Source organism: Mya arenaria, chromosome 3 (genome assembly GCF_026914265.1).
Source record: "Mya arenaria isolate MELC-2E11 chromosome 3, ASM2691426v1".
NCBI classification, from domain to species: Eukaryota; Metazoa; Mollusca; class Bivalvia; order Myida; family Myidae; genus Mya; species Mya arenaria.
Window position 1 is genome coordinate 23,115,257 of NC_069124.1, and position 25,732 is coordinate 23,140,988.

At 33.5% G+C, this 25,732-nt stretch overlaps 1 protein-coding gene across 1 annotated transcript in view; it reads right to left on the minus strand.

The window, feature by feature from the left end:
* The window catches only part of LOC128225857 (multiple epidermal growth factor-like domains protein 10), a 27,380-nt gene continuing 1,648 nt past the window's right edge, over positions 1 to 25,732 (minus strand). The window contains exons 3-11 of the mRNA XM_052935753.1: positions 25,658 to 25,732; positions 23,418 to 23,558; positions 20,903 to 21,052; positions 19,743 to 19,881; positions 19,027 to 19,127; positions 14,610 to 14,750; positions 1,357 to 1,526; positions 854 to 972; positions 1 to 82 (exon numbers count right to left, since the gene is read on the minus strand). The exon at positions 25,658 to 25,732 is cut by the window's right edge and continues 66 nt beyond it. Of these exons, the coding sequence (XP_052791713.1) occupies positions 1 to 82; positions 854 to 972; positions 1,357 to 1,526; positions 14,610 to 14,750; positions 19,027 to 19,127; positions 19,743 to 19,881; positions 20,903 to 21,052; positions 23,418 to 23,558; positions 25,658 to 25,732 (1,118 nt within the window). The remainder of the gene's footprint in view (positions 83 to 853; positions 973 to 1,356; positions 1,527 to 14,609; positions 14,751 to 19,026; positions 19,128 to 19,742; positions 19,882 to 20,902; positions 21,053 to 23,417; positions 23,559 to 25,657) is intronic.

Genomic DNA, 25,732 nt, shown 5'->3' on the forward strand with positions numbered 1-25,732 from the left:
TTAGTTTAAGCCGCACACCGGGGGCACATTTCCTCCCAGGTTTACTTTAACAGGCAGAGTGTTTGAACATGCTCCACAATTTCTGTAAGAACAAGAATCAAAGCATGTGAATGTTTAAACAAAGCAAATGTTACAGATTGGTATCGCCCACAATTGTCACTTATTATTGTCAACTATTACACTTTTATTTATAATGGGGGTGTGTTCAGTCGCTGAGAACTGAAACTTGTTATGCATTAACTTAATAAACCATATCTGCTCAGTCTATAAAATAAAAGGTTATATAGCTAGCATGTAACTGTCATTTTATGTCACTTTCGGGTTCCCCATTCGGGCCATTCATGATATATAGTGTGTGATGATATAGTCGTTGTTTCAACAATCCTGTAAGAATGACCGGTGTTATTAAAGGTTAAACTTACCCGTGTTTGCATTTACAGTATGCGTCACATACACGCTTTTCCTTTGTCTCGATGACAATGTTGACAACATGGCGGCTATCCGATTTCTCTGACTTAGATAGATTTCACCCCGTAAATGTTAGATATCGTCGCACTGAAATGTCACATTTATGATAATTTGGCCCAAAACCGTAAGGAATATCGGTAAGCGAAACGACGCGAGACGCCATTGCTTCCTTGTTTGTTTAACGGACATAAGCAGAGTTCGTTCCCTTGATATCAGGGGGCGTGGCATTGTTGCCGCTGTCGTAAGGTCAATTGAATCCAACTGTTTTAATTTATAGTTCTAAAACTTTTTTCACCACGCCTCGCTTACATTAGCAATAGTAAACAATTTATTAAGTTTCCAGAAAGCTACAAAACTTACTTTTCAAACAAAGTGGCGGGCTTACATCTCCAGTTTCACATCCCTGTCGACAAGTCCCGCTAATACTGCCGCACTGTGCAAAGCCACCTTTACAATGACCGCATTTACCAGTGCATATGTCACCATACGCCCCGTTGTGGCATTCTTAAATGTAGCATTGTAAGAGATATATACTATTTTATATACTACGTTAGCTTTCATGGTCGATGGTAGTTAATTTCAGATTTATTAACTTAATACCGTCGAACAAAATATATGAAGTTCAAATATCGTTGTGTTATTAAGCGTCAATGTTTGGTTGGTACTTGAATTCGACAAAAATGAAATCAAGCTCATCGTTCGTTTTTCAAAATGAGGATTTAAAAAATATATCTGCAATTATTCGCTGTGATGGTTTTCCTTTGACGTTTTATATCAAATACTATATTTTTTAAATTTGAAACAGGTAATGTACGAACTATAAACGTTTAATAGAACGTTTATAGTTCGTACATTACCTGTTTCAAATTGTTTCACTTCACACAAAACCATGTTTGACGTCCCTGCGATGGAAGTAATGTTGATGTAACGTGCAAGTCTAGGAGGGTTTATCTGTTGATTTAATCCTAATGCATTTTTATCACCTTGAATAATCACCGCATTTGTCATTTGTGAAATGGACATTGACACTCGCAGTCCACCACCTTTAGAGGTATGATCTGAAATAAACATGTATTAGTCCTTAAAGTGTACTCGAAAATAATTGCGACGATGAATCAAATGAAGATTGAGGGAAACAAAGTAAAATTAAACTACTAACATTGAATTATTGTATTTAAACTTCATCAGAAATAAAGACAGTTTCCCCATTTTACGTAGGTAAAGAAATGAAATTGACAAACTGATTGTTGCGATATATACTCACACCATAAACTCTTTTCAGTATTTAGTATATCCAGCTTGTCTCAGTATGTATATTCACAAGTTAACACATACACAAAGAATAGCATAACATACAAATACAATTATAGACATAAGTAGCGTGTCATGGTGAGAAATTGTGGCTGGCGAGGTCACATTCATATAATTTGAGTGTTAATTTGAATTATAACGTCAATGTATATCGTAACATCACTCATTTAAATTGCTGAGTTTATATTAACCAGTCAAGATAATTATCCTACTGGCAACAAACGGTTACACCTAAACACAAAATGTTCTTGATTTTTAATACTTGTTCTTATTCAATAATTGTCGATGCTTAACTGTTCTGTCCGTATACAGACAAACGCCCGGTTGTAATCATACCTATGAAGACTATTGGACATCAGACGGCTTGAGGGACGGAAAGACAAACATGCGTATAAACTTGCAGACACAGTTTTGCATCATTTGACTCTTGATACTCGAGGCCGTTCAACGCCTTGTCAGCTGTGCAGTTGTTATGATCGGACGACTATGTTGCAACGCCTTTAACTATGTGAAAAAACAACATTGATATGACCTACAAATAGACAGTCTCTTATTGCTCTAGACAGCCACCGACCAAGCAAAATATACATTAAACTCTCGTTTTTTCTCATAATCCTGATCTAAATTAAGAATGTTATTCATTATTTTTAACACTTAGTTTTGTTATCGGCTTGGTTTAGTTTTTATCTTAATGTTCTTATTGGTTTGCGAATAAAGCGGGAACCAATCTTTTGACATCACCAGAATCAAAATAGATGCATAGTACGGATATAAGATGATTATGAACCTAGCTAACAGTATATTTGAAGCAACTGGGATAAAACAAACGAGGATGTTAGAGTTAGAAAAAGTATTTGTCATATAAGTAAACAATTGTTCGTTAGTTAGCATTTTTTTATGATCCGATATTCACTGCAATACGTTCATATTAACCTCGGATGCGCCTCGTTCAATATGACTTTCTGTCATCGAATATCGGACCATCCTATATTATCTCTATAAATATACAGTCTCCCAATGGTTTAGACATCCATCGATAAAGACGGTTTTAATTTTATCGTTATCTTATGGTTGCTTGCAGTCAACGTTCATTGTTAGCAGTCTAATAAAAATAAGTGTCATTAAAATATTTATAAAATAACTTTTCCTGTAATAAAATACTTGTTGATATGTGATTCATTTATTATGATGTTATATTACTTTCCGAAAATATAATCTTCTGCCAGTTATTATCAGATCATATTCAATGACTCACTTATCAATAACTATACATTATAATACATGTGTAAGAAGCAAAGTATTACTTTAGAATAACTTAGTAAATAGTAAATACCCGTTTTTCATTTGTCACAGGTTGTTTTCCAACTTATGCTCTTAAAAAGAAATTCAATTATGATGTATATTCCCTGAAATATACACCTTAAAAATAATGCATGTGTATATTCGAAACATGCAATTTAACTCTGTGACAAATAACGCTAAATATTTGACATAGAATATTGCAACGTTTGTTTGCCGTAGCAGATATAAAAACAATATGTTTAAGTTAAGACCTGCAATACAATCCAAAGATCGTTTTTAAATTCTTGTCTCGGTACCAATTATTGTGCGAATGTAGTCAATCGTATTTTGTTTTTGCGATCTACGATAGTAAGTATCTTGCATTCTACGCGAGATTTCGGCATTGCCAATTATATACGATGTACCATATAAGTAGACGATTACCGTTATGGAAATCATTCGTTTATGTTCGCCGTTGTTTTTGGGCCTTCGTGTTTTTTCGTTTATTTTTCCATCTGACTGATGACGTATATTTATCAACAGGATCTGTCTTGCGGAAAATGACGTCCGTATATTTGTTTTGAACATTTTCGTAAGAAGGTGTCCAATTAGTTTCGTGACATTCAGTCTGTCCGTGAGTTTGGGAGGTAGGGTCGTTTTCATGGCGCGTTTTACATCCTTATTGGAGAAACTTTAGGCAATGTGATGCTTCATTAACTCAATATGAAATACTTTCTACAGTAAGACTATGCGCTGGATTCTGTGGTATGTCTTATTATTACTCATTATCACATTTTAAGTATTACGGTAACAGTTAATTATATCTACGTTGAATTATATACTTTCATTATTATCATAATTAATTAAGCGATAATTGATAGCATTACAAATCATTCTAGTTCAGTAAAAACATAATATAAGGAAACGGAATACCTCATTTGAAAGTCGGAATTTCCCCATTTTCCACCTTAAATTCATGTTATTTCACGGGCAAATATAATTCATGTACATAGTATAAGGCGAATGAATAATTAATTGGTTTACATGTCTTTCTTCAATCAGATAATTTTATAAAGGCAGCTTCGCCGAGTTTTCAATTGGTGATGTATTCATTAGTAAATCTAAAACACTCTAACGACTTCATTAAATGTACTATTCATTAAGCTCTGTATTTAAGTTACCCAATTAGGAGAAATATTGTTTCCGAATGCTCAAAAAAGCGTGTATTAATTGTCTTCATTCATTTCACAAAAAGCATTGCGTTCAATTAACATAAAATTATGCGATACAGAGACTGTTATGCAGGCAACATTTGAAGTAAAAATTCCAAAAAAGTTTTCATTGGTTACTTGATGAAACACATCCCCTGTCATTACGGAAAAATATATGGATGACCCAAAAAACAAATGGGTTGTATTTTTTAACAAACGCGATGGAACAGAAGCACGTACCCCTTCCTTGTATAAGCTCAAATAGTTCTACCTCACATAGAACAATTGGATAAGTTGGAAGATAAACTGAAGGTGGTTTAGGAAGACTCAAATAACAGAAACGTGCTTCTATTGGCGTTGATAGGTTTAAATCAAATGTTCCATTGGCAGGATATGGTATTGTTGTAAGCGGAAGTCTGTTCCAATATGTATTCGTGATGTTAGATGTTGATAGATGGACAGTAAATCCCTCCAACTGTTCTGAAAGGTAGGGGTCAGTATGAACTCGACATTAAATTTGTTTTCGTCATTATAATTCCTATGTTAAAAATATAAGCAACCCGAAACCTTTAAATGCCGTCTACAAAGTGTGCGTTGTTTTAATATGGACTCGCAAACAATTTCCGTATTACACACTGTTTTTTATGACGAATCACATATTAGCCTAGAACGCATTCCCGTATCGGTCGATGGTTGTCAAATATCAATCCTCTTGCTAATCTAAACATATTGTTATTTTCATTTCAAGAAACTCCAATGGAATAATTTAATGGCATACAACGTTTGCCATTTAATCTACTGAATTGCAGCACTTAAAATGATGGCGTTAACGTCTTCAGTCTTTGGCGAGATGGATTTCATGTAATCGACCCAAGTGATACAAGTCCAAGGATAAACCGACTAACAAAGTATTCCCTGTATTTCATGTGTAAGTTTCCTCATATAACGAAGTGTCATATGAATTTGAGTTTGAAGTTGTTTGGTCACTATTAGTCAAAAAGTACGAAAATATCCTCCTATCCCAAAAATACTGAGAAAGTTATGTAAAACTACTATGTTTTGGTCTTTTAAGGTATAAATTACTCTTAATTAATTAAATTCAAAAGAAAGTTTTTCTTCTTAAAAATGCACGGATAGCTTTATCCTCTTAATTTAGATGGTTCTTAAAACTAAGGCAAAATGGATGGCATACTTAGAATTCTTAAAACTATTGCAGAAACGGATTATAGTGAATTTGCTAAATAAACAAAACGCCTATGTGACATAAGCATTAAATAGGACAAAACACACCAATATGTTTTCCACTAGTACGTTTTATCATTTAATAGTACATAAAAAAATAATAGTTGACACATGAGGCTAGGATTTAGTTATTTAAACATTTGTATTATTTTTGTGCCGAAAATAGGAAATAATGTTTCAACGTGGACGGGTTTTCGATTTGTGAAACTCTCCAGCATTTGCACTTAATTTATATAAATAGGGTGGGGGGGGGGTGGTATGGTTTATGAAATCAAAACAAGATATTTTAAAACGAAATCGCTTGAAATCGCATATTTTGAAAATTGGTATATCAGAATAGAATATAGAGATTCGATACAATCATTGTCAACAATGAACACGATAAAATGGGATAAAAGATTAGACTTCTCAAACTCCTTTAATGTTTTTAAACATTTTTTTCGCCAAAGTGTTTGTCCATCAAAGTGCAATATTCAAGTTTTGTTTTTATTACCTCCTACACCATCGATTCGCCCGTAACTCTTATCCTGCTTATATTGTGAACTGCTTCAAGATCCAAGACTTAAGACCGTTAAGAGGTATAGACCTGTTTTTGTGTAAAATGCGTTTCAAGCAAATATCGTATTAATTTTATCATATATGTTCTGCCCGTAACGATTGTCTACGAGCACTCTAAAGCAGACTAAGGTTTAAGGTAAAGATATCTTATTGAAACGGGTCCCATACAACCCTTTTTCCACAAAAGCCTCCGTGTATAACTGCGACACAATTTACAGTTTGTCTTAATTACTCTCATAGTGTTCGTCACTTTATGTATTGTACCTTTACATTAGGTTTCTCTAGTGAATGCATGTAAAATGTCTTTACATAGTAAGCGTTATTAATGGGAAAGAAGATTCCATGTTAAGTGTACTTATATTTAACTGACGGGAACTGGATTGTACGGAATGTGATATTTCATATTGATCGAGTTGTGTAGGCCTGTTCCATGTTGAAAAGGTATATTTCAAACCCATCTGAAATATATACTGATGCTTTCCTAATCGACCTGTCTATAACAGGCATATTTACTATTTAATATTTTCCGATCTTTTGATTAATTTATGGCTTGTCACAGTATCGCCAAAACACGTTTTTTTTTAAATCTAGGCTGATCCAGTCCTAGAGGCGTTCGAATTATATTATCGAAAGCTAGCAACAGAGTTCCAAATGTTGTTTAGGTAGCACCAGCACTGATGTAAAACCCGCATATAACATGCATAAGCAATCAGGTTTGTAAGGTTTGTTAATATTTGGTTTACATTGCATAAATATTTCTGTGGTATACTTTTATCGGTATACATTGCATACATAGTGTTGTGGTATACTGAATTTGGGTTTAAAGTCAATCAAAGCTGACAGTCGCCTCGAAAGAGAGCCTCGAACATAGAGGTGTATCTCTATCTTTATTAGAGTCGAACCGTTATATAATTTAGACCCGTACCTCTTATAAATTCAGACCACGACCTCTATCTTATTTACAGGCGATCCTTAAAAGTTAAAGGGGCACCTCCAGTTTTTAGATATACGTGCATCGCGCATTTACTGAGAGAAGGCTTCATATGAAACAAAATCAACTTAAAGACAACAATTAAGAATATCAGCACATACATATTATATCATTTATTTATCTTACAACATGAGAATGCAATATTTGTATCGAAAAAATTCGCACTAGGGTAGGAGCCGATTGCGCCAACAGCTATATCATATTCATTTTTATTGCACCTGGTCATTATAAACGTATTGATGCAAAAAGACATTTAAAAAAACGTTATCAGTAGCAAATAATTAAAACAAAACAGGTAACACTTAATATGAAGAAGGTTGATAAAACCTATCTTCGGCTTCAACTTATATCAATATAGCCCAGATAAGAACCGGCTAAAATATGGATAGAGAGAGAGAGAGAGATTCTTTATTTCCTCCGATATAAAGAGACATGACACATTATAAACATAATACAAAGAAACATATTGAACAAAAATTTACATAAATTATATACAACAAACAAATATATCAGATAGGAAGGATAACTATAAATAATACATCTCGTAATACTGTATGATAACTATGTACTAATACAGTGAATGAAACATAGTTTTGTAATTTCATTTACCTTTCCCCATTCTACGACGTCTTATTGTTTACATATATTTTAATTTATTGTTTATATATTGAATTTCTACCGTGCTAGCCCAAAATAACCTAAACGACGAAAAGCGAAAGTCTAGGTCATTATCACGGGGGTTATTATTTGTTGTATCCGTATTTTTACAGGATCCTAATGTACTTCAGTGCCGCTTTGAAAGCCTTGACTCTAACTGTGTCCTCTATAGATAGCTGCGGAAAACCAGTTAAAAGTTCGATTAATTGCTCATCGGGTTTAAGATGACTGAACTCAAGGAAAACGTTGGCACTAAGGCATTTACATAACGCTACCCATAAATCGTCTCTAGAAGCGCTCGAGATTTTACAAAACATTATTTTGTGCAAAACCATTTGTTCTGTTATTATTTCACATTCTTGGCATTTGGACACAAAACGTCTTGAAAAATATTTACTAATAATCAGCATAGCAGTCCTACAATTTTTAAGCTGGTCTCTATACATGTTACTAAACTGCCACATTAAACAAGGTTCATATTCACAATGGATAGACTTAAATAATCGTAGGTTCACATCGTTTTCCTGTTATATTTTGTAATTGGTTACAACACGATTATTTATAGATTTATTTACAGTAGATCTCCAGCTATCATGACTCGGAATAATTGCATCCCTCTGGAAGTGGCATAATACATGTATTAGATTATATTTGCCTAAGATTCTGTAAATGTCTGGAATAAATCCTGTTACTGCACTTGGTTCGCTTTCGAATTTGCATAGTCTTAATAGGAATAAGTTTTTTAACCTTTTTTGTGTAATCAGTACGGCACAATTGTCCGAAAGATAGTAATTTTCTTTCGTCTATATATGTTTCTAATGAGTAGATTCCAGCACAACTTAACGCAATCACTGTTCTTGTATATACTGGCATATTTTGCATATGTTTCACACATATTCTGTGGGCTCGTTCTAAAGCCAATATATGATGATCCTGTAGGTCAATCCACAACTCGCAACCGTAGAGGGCCTTCGGGATCACAGTGCTAAGGTATAATTTTTTTATAGCAAGCGGATGCATTGCATTGTCATTTAAGCCATAATCATTTAAGCTAAAATACGTGCGACGTAATCTTTTACAACAAAGGTCAACCGATGTGCTTATGTCGTTAAATTTATCGGAAAATACTCCAAGGTGTTTGTAGCTAATGGATTCCGTTACTTCTCCGTTACATATTGACCAATGCCTTTTACACTTTTTAAAATCGCTCTGTTTTTCATTATATACAATAACAGTGCATTTATTTTGATTATATTCATAACGATCATTTTTCGAGTTTTCGGAACAGACATCCATCATCGATTGAAGGCCTTTCGGCGTTAACGAGAGCAACATCATATCGTCCGCTACTGTAGGACAAGCAAAAGAGGTGTCATGTATTTTAAGAGTACTGCCATGGCAGTCCAGTTTTTCTATTAAACTATTTATGTAGATGACATAATAAAATGAACTTAGATATTGGCCTTGCCTGGCCCCTTTCGTATTTGGAACCAAGTTGACACGATATTGTTTGTTCGGACACAGCTGTATATATCTGTAAGCATATTCCTCAGTAACTCAAATTGTACTTTGATATTTGTTGGTCAATGTTGGTCAATGTTGGTTTAAATGAAGGGCTAATTAGATAAGTATGTAATATTTGCAGTATCAAATAATGCCACTCGCAAATAAAGTTGAAGTAATTAAGTATAAAAAATACTATAGTTTTAGTTTTGTCACTTAGTCCGTAACGTAAGAATTGATCAGTTGGCCTAACAACTAATAGTTGTTGGCATTCTAAGTCAAAACACATCCTTGAATCAGTCTTTTGATTTCGTAAAATGGCAACAACGAACACCGATATTTATAGACTCTGATATTGTATGGACCGCAATTAACACAATAAATGATTTCAAACGTGTGGCTAACCTGATCTGTATATTAAACAATTCCGGAATTAATAATGTTTTCATTTTCATATATCTGTTTAAGGCAACAAATAAATAGTACCGTATATACATCAAACATATAGGACATTTTTATGTCAGTTGTTTAAGTTGTGCGTTAAAGCGGTTAAAGTGGATATCGCACGAGATCGAGGCAATCAAAAGTTATAAAATACCACAATCTTATCAACTAATGTACTTCTTTTATATGATACATTTATGGTATTTTTAAAATAAAATAAAACAATAGTACGATTTGCAAAGTAATTTGAATTCGTCGAATTACGTCATATGTTTTCGCGATTTTTTTTGCTGAAGTTGTTTATGCGCATGCGCACTATATTACTGTGTGATACGAAGTCATAAAATGAGTGTGTATTATTGAAATTATGTCTGTTGTCTCGTTTTATGTCATGCAATCATGCATATTTTGACATGTTTTCTCTGTCAAATGTTATATTGCTTTTTTTTACAGTTGTTCTGTAGCTTTTTAGATATTGAATTTAACTTTGACACAAATAGACAATTACTTTTTTGACAAATTTGAGGTTTTGAGTCTAAATTTTGACCTCTTGCATCAGATTAAGTGTACTGATGGAATTAAAGTTAGCTGTCTTTTTAAAACAGTACATGCGGTGGTTGTATTTTATCAGTGTAAAATGTGACGAAATTAGTTACGAAACGGTCATTTTTTTCTATAATATAAAACAAAGTAGTTTCTGTTTTCGAAAGTTTTAAATGATATATGACAAAATTAAACAAGTCAGATAAAATGTCTATTAATCAATGAACGTTTGAAAATGTCAGCCTTGGAACTGAAGACGTCAGAGTAAACATAACTCGAACCAGTCTGTCCATCATTATAAATGTTAGGTGACAGGTGGTACGCCTAAAACGTCCGTATAATTAATTACTTCGTTTCAAAGTTATGATGATTATAACTAACACTGCTGTTGATTCAGATGTAACGTATCACCTCCCGCCGAAGGTTTCAGCGGAAGCATATAGATTTGGCGATGTCCGTTCATCCGTCTGTTCGGAGCCCTTTCTGTTGGACTTCTTAACACACATAAAGGAAACTTGTGTCAAGTGTGCGTTTTTTAATTTTTCACTATGCAATTTACCATATACCTTTCTTTCTAAATCTTTAAGCAATGCAAGGACTCTCAGTGTTTTGACCCTACATTTAAGCAAACGCTACAACTTTAGAAGTTGACCGAATTTTTCTCAGCATTTATGCGAAAGATTCCAAAACCATATATAATATTTCAAATTTCAATATAAATTTATCAACACATTATATGTTCAACACATATCGGTTTTATTGAAGATATTCACTTATATCAATTGTCATACAAACGCATCAAAATAGGTCCTCCACGGGCAAATTTGACTTCGTATGCTGTTATGTTTTTGTTAACTAGGCCGGAGAAGTAGGTTCCCGGCTTCTCTGGATTGTCCCACAACACAAGACCAAGCGCTTCAGTTAATCTTGTAATAACTTGTTACAACCATTGTTAAAAAGTTATGTTCACACTTCATTTACATTCGGGAGTATATTATCCCATATGGCAAATGTTGCACGTAAAGTCGCAGTATACGAGTTACAATAGCATTTCATTGTTTTATGATATAAAGTAATCGGTACAAATATATGTTGACTTGTGCTCCTAAACATATGGTCGAGCGCTGTCTTCTGAATGAGCAACTGTTGTGTTTGGTGATTCATGCATAGTATTAAAGGTTAGTCTCTCAACAAAACGAGTTTTGCATTTACAAATGTTGTGTTATCTAAGTAAAATCGCTTTATGACAAACCTCTGCGAACGTCAAACTACACAATTATTAAGTAATCATGCATGCGTCACACCATAATCAAACACTTTCGTTTCAAACTTAATATTAGATGCTACAATCTCATCGCCTAAAAGGATTCCAACTTTTTAAATGAAACAAGGTTTAAATGATAGATGGCAGAAACGTGCAGGCAGATGAAATGTCTTGAATCAATGATCGTTTGATATTTTCAGCTTCGGCTTTTAAAATGTCATAATATTTATTAATATATCCCATTGACTCTAGCACCGGGACTGAATTCACTTTATGGCATTTAAACATATTACATGAAACAAACAAAACTGGTCTTATGGTTGCATTTAGTAATTATTTCGGCTTCTTCCTTCCTTCCAGTGTTCGCGTCCGCAAACAAGACTCACCAAAACAATTGTTTACTAAATCGAACAAATTAGCAGGATACATATTTGAGCTATCTGATATCCAGGTTTATGTAACATTTTGGGGCAAAGTGTCCGATTGAAACAATATTATGGAAGTGTGGAAAATAATTACGAGTGTTAAAACTTAGATACTGATGGATTGGACCATTCAGTAAATGTTGATATATGCTTAAATATTGTCTTTGAAGTCCACGGTTTTGAACAACGTTTTAAGCAAAAGACCTTAAGGTTAAGTTATCTTTATGTTTCTGTATGAGTATGTGGGCGGGTGGTTTGGTCGTCATTTTTCTTTTTTTATATTGACTCTGGGTTCGCTCCGACTTTAACCAGATTATTTGTTTCAGCAATATCGGTACCAAATGGTAAAATAGTTTTAAAATAAATGTGTTCAGATGCATCAAAGGAAAATTTGTATCTTGGTGCCAAAACATTAGCGCATCCCTTTAAACACCATCCGTTTTAAATCAATGTTCAGGGTGACACATATGTATTTGAAGAAAATACGAAACAAAACTCAAAACCACTTCAATACCCACTTCATTTGAATGGAGTGAAACCAATGGCTATGTCAATCTTCATCATTAAGTCAACTTTGGACTTAAGACAAATAAGAATCCTTCGGCACAAACATTGAATGTTTACAATGAACAAAGGAAACCACATAAAAAACAACAAATTTGTATGATACTATAAAGAAAACCAAGGAAAGTTATGAACCTCTCCCCTGTTTAAATGGTATTTTTATTATCTAACCATAAGACAGATATTGTCATTGTAACACCACACCTTTTTTGAAAGTAAAGCAGAAGCGATGTATGTGATCATAAGCTGTCTGTTCAATGTACATTATTTCCCAGACTTATTTATTAGCATCTAATTAAACAGGGAAATGTACCACATAATAAACCTAGGCTGAATCACAAAAAAACTAAACATTGTTGAAGACAGTGTGAACAATTTTACATAATATAGTAACATCAGTCATAAAACAGTGAAATGAAACACATTATAGACCTAGGATAAATCACCCAAACACTAAACATTGTCGAAGATAATGCGATAAATTAAACATCATCAACACATAACACTACTGTCTATTTCCTCGAGTTGAACTCACTGCAAAAGAAATTACACAAAACAATTTCACTGTAAATATGAAGAACGACAAATAACGAAAGTGCATTTTTAAGTGGTACTTCTTTTATTAAGACCATCATTCTTGCACCTTAAAGTTTAACTTCTCAAGATAATTTTTTACATCAAACAACACGTACAACTTGAAAACAATAGTTTAAGGGTTTATAAATTGACACACATTAAAAGGTAAAAATGACTCACGTTCAATTGCATCAAGGCTTTCGTAATCAGATGGCGCTGATGGTCCAGGTACTGTGAAATAATCGGTGTCCACCTTCTCTCTCCTTTTTCTATACAAAGAAGGGATAGCATTTATATTTCTAAACAGATGCATATATAAATATATAAATATACGGTCAAAGTGCATCACGGACAAAGCCCCCTAGGAACCATTATCTGATCTAGTGACACTGCAACATTGGCAATTTTCATATATACAAAGACTATCAGAAGATACGTTGTAGTTATGTTAAAGCTTCCTTATGTTACATTTGTATAATCAAATAAGCCTACAAAGAATAAATAATTGAACAAAAACAACGTATTGTTTGTACCACAATGAAAAATGAGAATAACGTTCAAATATTAAAGTAACCCTTATAAGCAAACTTATGACGCACGATTGTCGGGTGAGGTGTATAGTGTAGTGTTACATGAAATTATCTGTACTTGGACTTTCTTCTGCAATACTGGAAAACATTAGCTACGATTGAAACAAACAGCAATGTTGATGAAACAGCGGCAACAACAAGAATGATGTTAATTTGATTGTCGAATCCACTGGTCGTTATTTTGATTCTGACCTGAAATAATGTTCAGACGTGAGCTATAACATTACGAACTTCGTGGAAACGCAGTAAACGTCTAAATAAGATTAAGTCCCAATCCCGTCTTATCCCGCCACAAACTGTTACGTCGCATTTAGCTGCAAAAGTATTGCACTAACCCATACAAGTTTATCATATTAATGTTGGTTAGCCGGGAAATTGTGCATCTGCAATATGTATAACATTTATTGTCGTGTTACAAGCGTTATTGCCCTCCATTTTGTAAAATAATTGTATGAAACTTTCATGTTTTATGTACCTCAAAAATGTTTTTACATACAAACATAACACTTGAGATGTTGGTCAGTTTGATCGGCATATGAAATTTGTGTAACATTCGTTTTGTCTAACTTAACGATTTGTCCTAGACGTAGTGCAGAATCCCTTTGTGTGACATTTGCTTTTTGTCAGGAGTAAAGGTCCTTGATTTATCAAGAAAAGGTCCGAACAATATTGATTGGCATGTAGTTCCACGAATATTTCACATACACATAAATAAAAAAAAACTCATAAGATTGTTGATAACCAGCGGAAATTTGTCACAATATGAGAGACATTTCATTTGATTCAACAAGAGTTATGATCAGGCTAAAACAAAGCAAAATGTTTGTCCGTTTTATAATATTAACATGTTCATATTTATGTCAAAACACAACATTTAGTCATTCCCATTTTCAAGCGGTGTGTTGTGTATTCATTACCCCTGTGATAACTCTAGTTAGTGATTTACATCACGATAGATAAATAAATAAAAAATGCTCTTACTAGTTTGAATTGGTTCTGAACAAGTATCACCGACCCATCCACTAAAACACGGATAAACTCCACAAGATCCGTCCACATGATTGCATTCATCGCAATGGCATGTGATGTTGCAGTTAATTCCAAAGTGATGTTTTTCACATTCTGAAATATTGTAAAAATTGTTAGTTATAAAAAAAGTATTGCACACTCAAAGGGACGTTCTTTTTTAATTTTAAAATCCAACGACAATAAAGACATTCGTTTTGGTCAGGCTAGTTTTGACTGATATCAACTACGATTCTATAACATGCTATGTGTGAACTCGTTAAAATAACGATCAGTTGGTAGATGTTCGCCTTCAGAACTACAATAAATACAAACCCTTCGTACAAAACTGCCCCAAATAACCCTTCATACATCCACTACGACAGGTTCCATCTAATGTGTTGCAATCGCCGTCCATATAATAAACACAATTGTGGATACAGTCTTTGCCGAATGTCCCATTTGTACATTCTGCAAAAGACGAATATCTAAGACACATTATGCATAAAGTAACAAAGACATATACCATTTATATATCAAACACATATATATTTCGCATAACTATGCGAAACTGTATTTCACTCATCACTTATTCAGACTGCTTCGTAAAGACCAAAGTTGTCAAGATCAAGTTCAATGATGTGTATACCAAATATAACTCACGTGTACTGCAATGTTTGTCTCGTGCAAAGTCAGAACCAGGTTCACATCCATCCGAGCATTCGCCGCTCTGTAGTTACATATATCTTTTTCACTGCAGTTGCCGCTACAGTTAAACAGACATCCGTCACCATATTTTCCAAAAGCACAAGCTGTTTCTCAAAAAGAAATAATTATGTTTTACTTAAAATGTTTTGAAAAAGAAACTAGAAAGTATGGCCTTTAATATCAAATGATTCATAGTTCAGACGTATATTAAAATGCATGTGTGTCCGATAATCGAATAAACGTGTATCAAATGCCGTAACGCATATCTTAAAACAAAATAAGTTGGGCTCAGGGTAAACTATAATATCAACAAACCAAAAATACGATGATTGTGTCAATTGAAATCCCAATTGTTACAAAGTAGTCAGGGGCTTTTCTTCAGAGCACTCAGGACTCAATGAGGGAAGAAGCGCGTTTATAAAATACTTTTAATATAAACGATATCATCACATATTGTTTAGGGCATCTTATTATCCATACAGATTATCAGCATAATCATACAAAACAAGGATTAAGAACATGTTAAGATTAATACTTTCTGGTTCGTTTTAACAACTTAAATGTAAATGAGTTTGGACGACAATATCTATATTGCAATGCGCAATGCAAACTTGAATATAGATTAGGAAGTCACAAAAATAATAACAGAAATGTATTTATTAACATTATTTGTGAAATACTCTTTTATCTATCTATATTCTTAATTTTGATTTAAGTTTTACTCCCTTCCATTATTTATTATCTTCAATATTTCATGTTCATGTCAGTTTAAAGACCGAAGGTGATCATTATTTATCTTGTGTATCAGAAGATATTAGAGATCTAAATATTTACCTAATCTGCTCATCTGTGTTATGTAAACCAAATATGAATCAGAACAAAATGTTGTGAGATCTGATACAGTTCTATTTGTAAAGACAGAAGGAAGCCTTTTTTCAATATCTCTAGAAATGGCGTCCGACTTTTTTGCGTATTTTGCAATTTCTTATTTTATAGTTTAAACATAGCGGAAACTTCAATTTCCTTCGTTATACATGATAATACATGGAATTAAACAAAACTTAAATATATAATAAAATAAGGTAAAGTATAAACTATCATCCAAATTAATTCAAACATAAACGTTTTACTTGTTCACACATTTTTTGTATTTGTTGATTCGATTAAATATCTACAAAATACTAATTTACAGCAATAAAATACAAAATGCCCTTGTAAAGAAATGAATTTAGACTGTGGGAAGGAATTTTATAACCCCCCCCCCCCCAAAAAAAAAAAAAAAAAATAATAATAAATATATATATATATATCGTATTGAAGTACAGTAGGAAGTATAAGGTTATCTTTGTGATTTCGAGTTTAGTTTTGATTGATAGGCAGGTCGAGTACGGTAATAACTCAAGGCCGGTATTCATGAAACATTTTAAATAATGTCCTATCTGAAATGTGCGTAAAATTAGCACCGTAGGATTTTAGCGCCATATCATCGTGTTAATGCGGTGCTAGTACCGTTTGAACATAAAGTGTAGTACTATACGATAATTGTTCTCGAAAAAACATGTAAGACTCGTTCTCGCAGAAACGTGCATGGTAACAATATGCCCCTATGTCACCTGACATATGTGGATTCCCTAAGATTTTATGCGGAAAGGAAATAGCTGGCCATATGTTTAAGTGTTTTGTAATGCGTAGGTTCGTCTCACTTGATTGTTATGAAATAATCCCATTGTCAATCAAATGTCGGGGTCGGGGGGGGGGGGGTGGTGCGGCCTCCCGGCTTGTTTGGACACCTACGTCCTGCGGTTATTTATAGTTGAGCAGATTAATGATTAAAACAAATCTGTTGCAGATCGATATATAGTAAACACATGTAAATAAAATGATATTTAATCGAACCTGCGGTAAGAAGATTACACAGAAAAGAAATTGACACGTTAGTGAAAGTAGCCATTTACCGATTGCGCTGTGAACGATTATATAAAGGCAGACTAGAAAAACTAACATTTGTCGAAGACGGGTGTGGTAAGGTTTTTAGATAACTGCACTTTTGGTATAAATAGAAGGTCAGTGCATATGCTTTATTCCCTCGAAAATCGTTTGAGCAATGCCTATTGAATGTGGTAAGTACATTTACTCATTTTGATCTTATGGTCAAGTACTTTGCTCAGCTCGCCGAGTGGGTATTACCCGATGGCGAGGGTACATAAGCTTACCGCTCCCCACCCCACGAAACATTGCTTTCGATACAATGTTAATTATTGAATCTCAATCAGCTCAAAACTGATATTTCCAATTGTCCATATTCCAGGTTATTCATTAAATGTTCTGCTTGAATATATATCTAAATATTTATACAATATATAAAACAGTTTTAGTTTTGAGCATTTATTGAAACAAAAAGCACGAGGTAAGAAAGTGAGTGCCTCTCACATGGCATGTTTGAAGGATTATTGAGAGTTACAACTACCCTTTATATTTGCATAGATACCTAAATATTTCGAAATATTGGTTCAAGATTGTTACCACTGACAATAATACTATTACGCAATATATAACTAAGCTATGAATTATTGCATGAAAGGTTGTCGCAATCAGATTTATTATGTTAAAATGATTTTACATGCATGATTCTCATTTTAGCCACGTCTTTAATAATGTTCTAAATATTGATGCACATGTATTTATTGAAGCTTACAAAGGTAGATCATACGATACTTTTAATCAAGATTTGTTCAGAACAGTAGCGTATTGGATGTATATATACTAGTCAAATTTTGTTTAGAATATGAATTCAAGGAACTTATATTTTACCAGGAGAGTTAAGATTTGGCTTATTTAAATTACTTTAGCAGTATTCAAACTGGTAGATATTCCGGAAAATATACATAAAGCGCAATATTGCTCAATGTTGTAATTATATCGATATCGAAGATGAGTTTCACTTAACATGAATGTGTTTTTATTCTTACGCTTTTAAAAAAATTCATAAAGAAATAGTATATTTTCAAAACCTTCAATGTTTAAGTATATCCAGTTATTTAATTCAACAATACCGACTTTATGGATTGTGTATCCTTGTTAAAGAATATGCTAAATATGATTGGCATTTTGTCAACATTTAACACAAGCAGTCAATGCAACTTCTTGAAACAATCAAACGTCTGTTTCGAGTAAAGAGGTGTTTGAGAACCAGACTGTGTTGCATAAATAGGTTGTAGTCTTCTAGCTACATCACGTTGGTTCCTCATCGTAAGATTGCTAATCAAAGGCCGCCAGTCGTTTCAATATTAACGTATCTTCTGTCATCGATACCAATATTTTCTAAATAAAAATCAAGCTTTTAAAATAAACAAAAGAAAACTCAATTACAAATATCGACAATAATCTATAAACACGAAAAGCCAAGTATTAATTTTCCACATTAAGGGCTTTATGCATTCCGTTTGCATTTAAATAAATAAACGGCTAGATATCGAATAAAATTGTTCGTATTATTTTTTTTTTCCATTTTTTTGTACAACCCTACTTTCATTAAAATAACCAAACTGGACCTTGCTGAAAAATAATGGAAATGAGACATTGAAGCGGCCGTAAAGTTACAAAAACAGACATTTTCGTTGTAATTAGAAGAATAGATGTAGGCACAGCACATATGATACAGAAATAATTTGCTTATTCAACTTACGTTCGTTAATATCAAGCGTGGCGTAATCTCCAGTTGATGATGCAGGGACAGGTGTAGTGTACGGGTTTGAGTCCATGGTGCTCATGTTGCTTTTGATTTCCCTGATTCAGTTAAAATTAAATATAATATAACAATTATGAAAGTTACAAAAACACTTTTAAAGAATTAATTAGTGTCGTTTTTGTCCGTTACAATATTTTAATCCTCGCAAAGAACATTTCAATATTGGCGCAATTTCCAACTGTTTAAATGCCAATCAATTGTAATGATTATTTTCGTATTCATGATGCTATACCAATTGGTTAAAAGCAATACGACGTTTCCAAACTTAAAATCCTACGAGAAACGCAATGTTCCCGAAATCGGTTTAATCATACCATAATTCAAAACAGTTGGAATATTGTGTCGATAACCATTTTTCAACAATATGACCAGCAGAAAAAGGATTATAAAATATTTCAAATGCGATGAATTGTTATTTTAAACGTTAACAAAGCGTTAAATCGCATTTGTTTCGGTGTCCATGCTGCTTGACCACAAAAGAGCAGGCGTAAATGTATTAGCGCGTGCCCTCTAGAGGTTACACAGCATGACAATCATACGAAAAAATACCTAATTAAGGAATAAATATCTGTATTCTTTTTTTTAAAAAGGAATTATTTCTATAAAATTAATATAGTTTAAATCAACAAAGTTTCAAAATAAGTTCAGTTTACCTTTTTTTAGATTGCCTTCTACAATAAATACTGACTCCAATAACGTTTGCAATGATCAAGCCCATAGCAATAGTTGATGAAACTGCAGCAATAATTTTCGACGTAACATCTGATTCGCAATCAGGATTTTGATTCTGTTCTGAAAATGGTTGAGAGCACAAAATCATTCCGATAAGTGATCCTGTGTTATAAAGATTTGTGAAAACAAATCTGCATTAGGATCTATCTCGAATCCTTCCAAAGCATTAAATCAAACATTAACTGAAACAAATACTTGGATATTACATAAATACGTTTGTTATGACGTTAGAATTATGAATAAAAGTGTTAATTGTTAAAGTGTACGTCAAGATTAATTAACGCACGGTTTGTACTCTCCATCTGTTCCGAGCATGTGTCACCAATCCAACCGCTGTAGCAAGAATAAACACCACAATATCCGTTCACGTTCTCACATTCTTCACAATGACATGTGCTGTTACAATTATACCCAAAGTTATGTTTATCGCACTCTGAAATAATTAGTTATTCTATAATATTATATTTCTGCAGTACTAAACGTTGAGCTGAAACTAACATGAAATGAAAATGTGTTATAAATCGATACAAAGCGTTTAAATCGTTCATATATGGAAGCCGTAGAAAAAAATTAAAACACGAGCATTGTAGTAGCTCCACGTTGGCACTTAGGTCCCGGGCCTGCGCCTGATTTTCCAAAAAAAAGTATTTTGTATAAGTCCAAAATGCATGTAAGCTTAAGTGGTGGAGGCTCTATGCTTCATATAAGACTAAAAATCTTTTTCGAATTTGCACCTACGTGCATCCGGCATTACACTTATACACCGGAAGCATACTCCGACCCCCCTAGCAAACTGGGCATGCACATCAATTTCGTCTCGCGGAGTTCTAGACGAATGCAAATCGCATATCTACATCGAACATTTTATAACGAAACTTCAACCACTAAATACACGCATATATATATATATATATATATATATATATATATATATATATATATATATATATATATATATATATATGTGGCATGTTTGGTGCATGCTACATAAGAGTCCTGTCACATATCTTGAACGCAATTAACCCAGATAAAAGGTACCTATGTCATGGAACAACGATTGAGCCGTGAACAAAATGCTTACCTGTTTTACATTTGTCATCCTGTTTGAAGTCGTAGCCTGGCGAACAGCCATTTAAGCAAACACCCGTTGTAAATCGACAGGGTTCTTTGTTCAAACAATACCCACTGCAGTTGTTCTGGCATTCATGACCATATCTACCAGCCGGACATGCTTTAAATGCAAAGAAATTTATAAGAATTTCACATGTCTACTTTTGAATACAAACATGTTTTATTTATATGTCCCGTTATTAATCAACTATTACGTATTTGGCGAGATACAGAGACAATTGCGGTACCAATACCAGACAACTGAAGACAATATATGCCAGAACTCGCTCAATATCGACCAAACTCGGCCAATATCAACAAAACTTCACCCTTTCGGGCTCAGGCAAATACAGCTAACCTCGGACAAATAACTAGGCCAATATGAAATCACCTAGTTAATAACTTTATATTATTATAATTGCGTTTTTTGTTTTGGTTTTATTAATTGTTTGTTACCTAAATCGTTGATCAGTACGGCTGGTCTTTCTTGTTGTTGAACAAACTTCATCCTACATTGTTTTATGTTTTATTGCGGCGGGGATTAAACCCCGCTTGCAATGTTGTCGCTACGCAAAGTACACTTTTGAATTTCAAAACATACACCAATAACCCAAACAACACAAATCCGTTACGATTTGCCGCAGGGATAGATTAAAAAATGTGTTTACAATTCGTAAATTATACTTATTCCATGCAATAGCAGGACTGATGATATTTTTCTCACACTCCATCTATTCACTAAACAATAGTATTTCCGACATGGTAACATCAGATGAAAGTTATTAAAAATTGCAATTATACGCGCTGTGTAAGTTGAGCTATTTATCTGAATTACGAACATAGTTGACCAAAATAGTATCGTACTATATGGGGTTGCATACAACTAGCTATATACTGTACTCATCGACTGGTGACACCATTCGCTTGTGGACTGTCCGTATGACTGACGAAGATACCCTTTGGTATCATATCATTATCTTTGTATGTTTTATGTATATAATAAATAAGATTTAACATGTTTGTTTAAACTTATTTAATTTTATAACGATTGTGGAACAAGCTATTACAACTTATATTAAATACTCTCAATGGCACGATGTTCCGCGAGAGTGTGGTCTTGTGCTGTGGGGGAAACCGGATTACCCGGAAAAACCCACTTGTCCGGCTTGGTGACTATTAATAACATGTATATCTACTATTTCTATATTAAACTAAAGACTGTCTTGAAAATCTCTTCTGAAACACTATATTTGAATACTTTATAGTGACACTTGAAAGCAGCAGTGTAAATCTTAACGGGAAGAACATATGAAGATAACGCTTTTCCTGTGTTTGGGCCTAATTTGGGGTCTAATTTTATAAATTAAACATAATTATCATGTTAAACGGAAACATGGGGTATTGATAAAAAAAAGTGAGTGAATTTCAACATAGAAAAGTAAAGAAAAAATAACCTGGCAGCACAAGAAATTTAGGTTGAATAGCATAAGAGGTTAGAGAGAAACTTCCAAGCTCTAATATGTATGTAATGCAGCAAATTTCGTTATCGAACGGAAGTGACAAAGCCTTTACTCGAAACGGCTACGGATAAACGGGCGCACCGATCGAACAATCTTTAAAAACTTCGTTTTACCATTTAAATAGTATCTGTATAAGTCAATTCACAGACCTTTATCAATGGAAGGGTGTTTCATTATTATGAAGATGTATTACAATTGCATGTTTAAACTTGGGTCAGTTCGACTTTTACGTATTGCACTTAATATACTTTTTGGTTTAGTTCATACGATTTGGTGGAAACTACAAAGAAAAAGTGGTCGTTGACAACAATTCATACAACGCCGAACACAATTTGACATCAAATGTATTTATTTATATTCCCATACGGTGAACTTAAACTTCGTTTTTACAACCATTTGCAAAAAAATACGTTCTTTTAAACCCCTCTTTTGTAGCAAGCTTAATTTGCAAAAATACGTGTCACTTCGTTGAAATATTTAGTTTTGATATGGGTTTTTTGTCAAAAGAAACATTCTTTGCAAAGTTTTACAAATATATATTTTTTTTTAATTGATATCATTCGTCTTTTATATATTATACAACAGGGCTATTAGAAAGGCTCCGAATGTTACCTAGCGAGATTATGTCCCGGTATTGTGTACAATAAACTCAAAGCCATTTCCTTTGTTTGTATTATGCGCGTGTTTAAAATATATACTTATTACCTTTACTGCAGTTCTGGCCTCCCCAGCCGATTGCACATCCACTGTTGCAGTATCCATTCGTTATATTACACTGTTCGTTGGTGTTGTTACAATGACACAGTCCTTCACAATTGTATCCAAATGTTTTGTTTGTGCAAGCTTAAGTTAAGAACGAGTAAGTTACTGGGATAACAAATACAATGTGGCTCGTTAAATATCATGGATGTTTTTATCTAAATTTAAACACGTCAGTTTGAGGTAGCACAAGGAACATATACGTACTGTGATTGCATCGTGGTCCGCTGAACCCCCTATTACAATCGCCTGCTGGGCAGTTTCCTGATACCTTATCGCATACTGCCTCATCCCGGCAGTGACCACAGCTGGAATTGCAATTCTGGTCGTATGAGGTATCATCGCATGCTGGATATCATAAAAAACATATTCATGAATGTCATTGGTCCCTCATAAATGAGAAAAAACTTTCATTAACGTGGGTGTAATAAAAGAGGAAACCAAAACAACAGTTAAAAACGATCATGTCCAAGCAAAGAAGGTCGCAATGCCTTTCTCAATAATTTGTTACAGGCTAGTGTTCCATATGCTGTTTATTGTATTTTAAGAGCAAATTCTTATTCCACGTGTATAAAACATAAACGAATCAACGTTTTTAAAATTTTAAGGTCATTTGTATAGTCTAAGAAATAACTTGCTAGACTTCCTTGGGAAAAGGACTATTTGAATCACTGTACACATAAAGAGTCAATATATGTAATATATCTATGAAAATAACGTATTTTAACATAAATTGGGTCGTTAAATTGTTTTTTAACCATTTCGTTATGTATACATGATACTATATGAAATTAATATTAGATTACTTTAAGGAAACAGGAAATGCCGCGATAAATAAAGTTTGTCCTCATCCCGAAATTACAGAATGCAGTGAATTCATCCAAAGTGTTTGGCAATTTCTTTTATATTCCAGTGAATATTTTTATGAACAACTACAGAAACAAGCACTGTAGCCAAAAGTTGAAACATAAACCCCGTTAATGACACAGGGTTAACGCGATAGACACAGAACACAAACACAAACAAAGAACACGCTAATGTTTTCTCCATAAATTAGATAAGTTTTGATGCTAATTCAATGCGGTCATGTTTCAAATGTGTAACACATTAAATTACTTTCTAATGATATTTTCCGTCACGTCCATGTGCGTAAATCGATTACTCAAAATATTATATTGTTATAACTACTCTGTCAACGGATATCATGGAAGGGGTTTGATTTAGTCGGGAACTTCTACTTAAATTCATAATGAAAAAAACGAACGGAATTTGATAGAACAGGCGAGAGACTCTTCAGTTTCGATCAATTTAACAATTGAACTCCGTTGGACTTTTTTTGCAGCCTCCGCGTAATACTGACAATGACATATGTTCAACTGATACAATTTTTATCATCAAAAGTAACTTTTTTAACTTCGCTCTTAAACCTTTATCTGTTCAACGATAGCTTCTGATAATAAAGTATAACAACAAATAGTTTATACTCTAAGTGTCGGTAACTATGGACACATGTTTTCAGGTCAATTGGTGTCAAGGGGCGATGATTGAATGAAATTACTGACTGTTTGACAGTGGTCATCCTTCTTGTTATCAAAACCGGGTGTGCAACCAGTAGAGCATACACCTCAGGCATCTGTGCCCATACATGCCATCAGTACAGACTTGTAGTGAATAGATATAATTTATAACATCGATTCATATAATATTTTTATATAGCATGCTTTTATGTATGTATTCTTACTTTTATGTTGTTTGTTGATGGTTTGGTTGATACTTGTGCTGTTAATTAAAACAAACATATTTATATTTAACTATTAATTTCTGAAAGAGTGTAATACTTATTCGGTTGTATCGTACATAAACCGTACGATTGGTATTTAGATCAATCATTATCGATTATTGACAGTCGTAATTGATTTGTCCCGAGTGCTGATCCGACAAATGAAACAATTGATTTATATATCAATACTATTTTTGTTTAAAATAATGATCTCTGACAATAAAATGACACCAATGTCATAAAAACGCATGCGTGGTGCCATTGTATCAGTACATTCAGGGCGAAACATTTTGCAATTAACTGAGACTAGATGAAATATTAAGGGTTATTTGTACCTACACATTAACTAAAAATAATATTAAATACTATTTGATTACATGTACTACAGTTCCAGTTTATCCAGCCATTTGAGCATCCACTGTTGCAGTGCCCAGTCGTGATATTACACGGTTCGGAAGTGTTGTTACAATGACAACGTCTCTCACAATTATATCCAATAGTTTTGTCTCTGCACACTTAATTGACAATGTGTAAACTATTCTTATATGTAAATACATGAGTTTTGTGTTATCTCAGGTGGAATGTCTTTAAAATTTAAAAAACAATTAAATTAAGATGCATGGCAACCCAAGCATGTAAACAATAACATATGTACTGTTAAACGTACTTGTTTCACATCTGGAACCGTTGAATCCCCGCTCACATCCGCCAATAGGACAGTTTCCTGATACATGATCACATA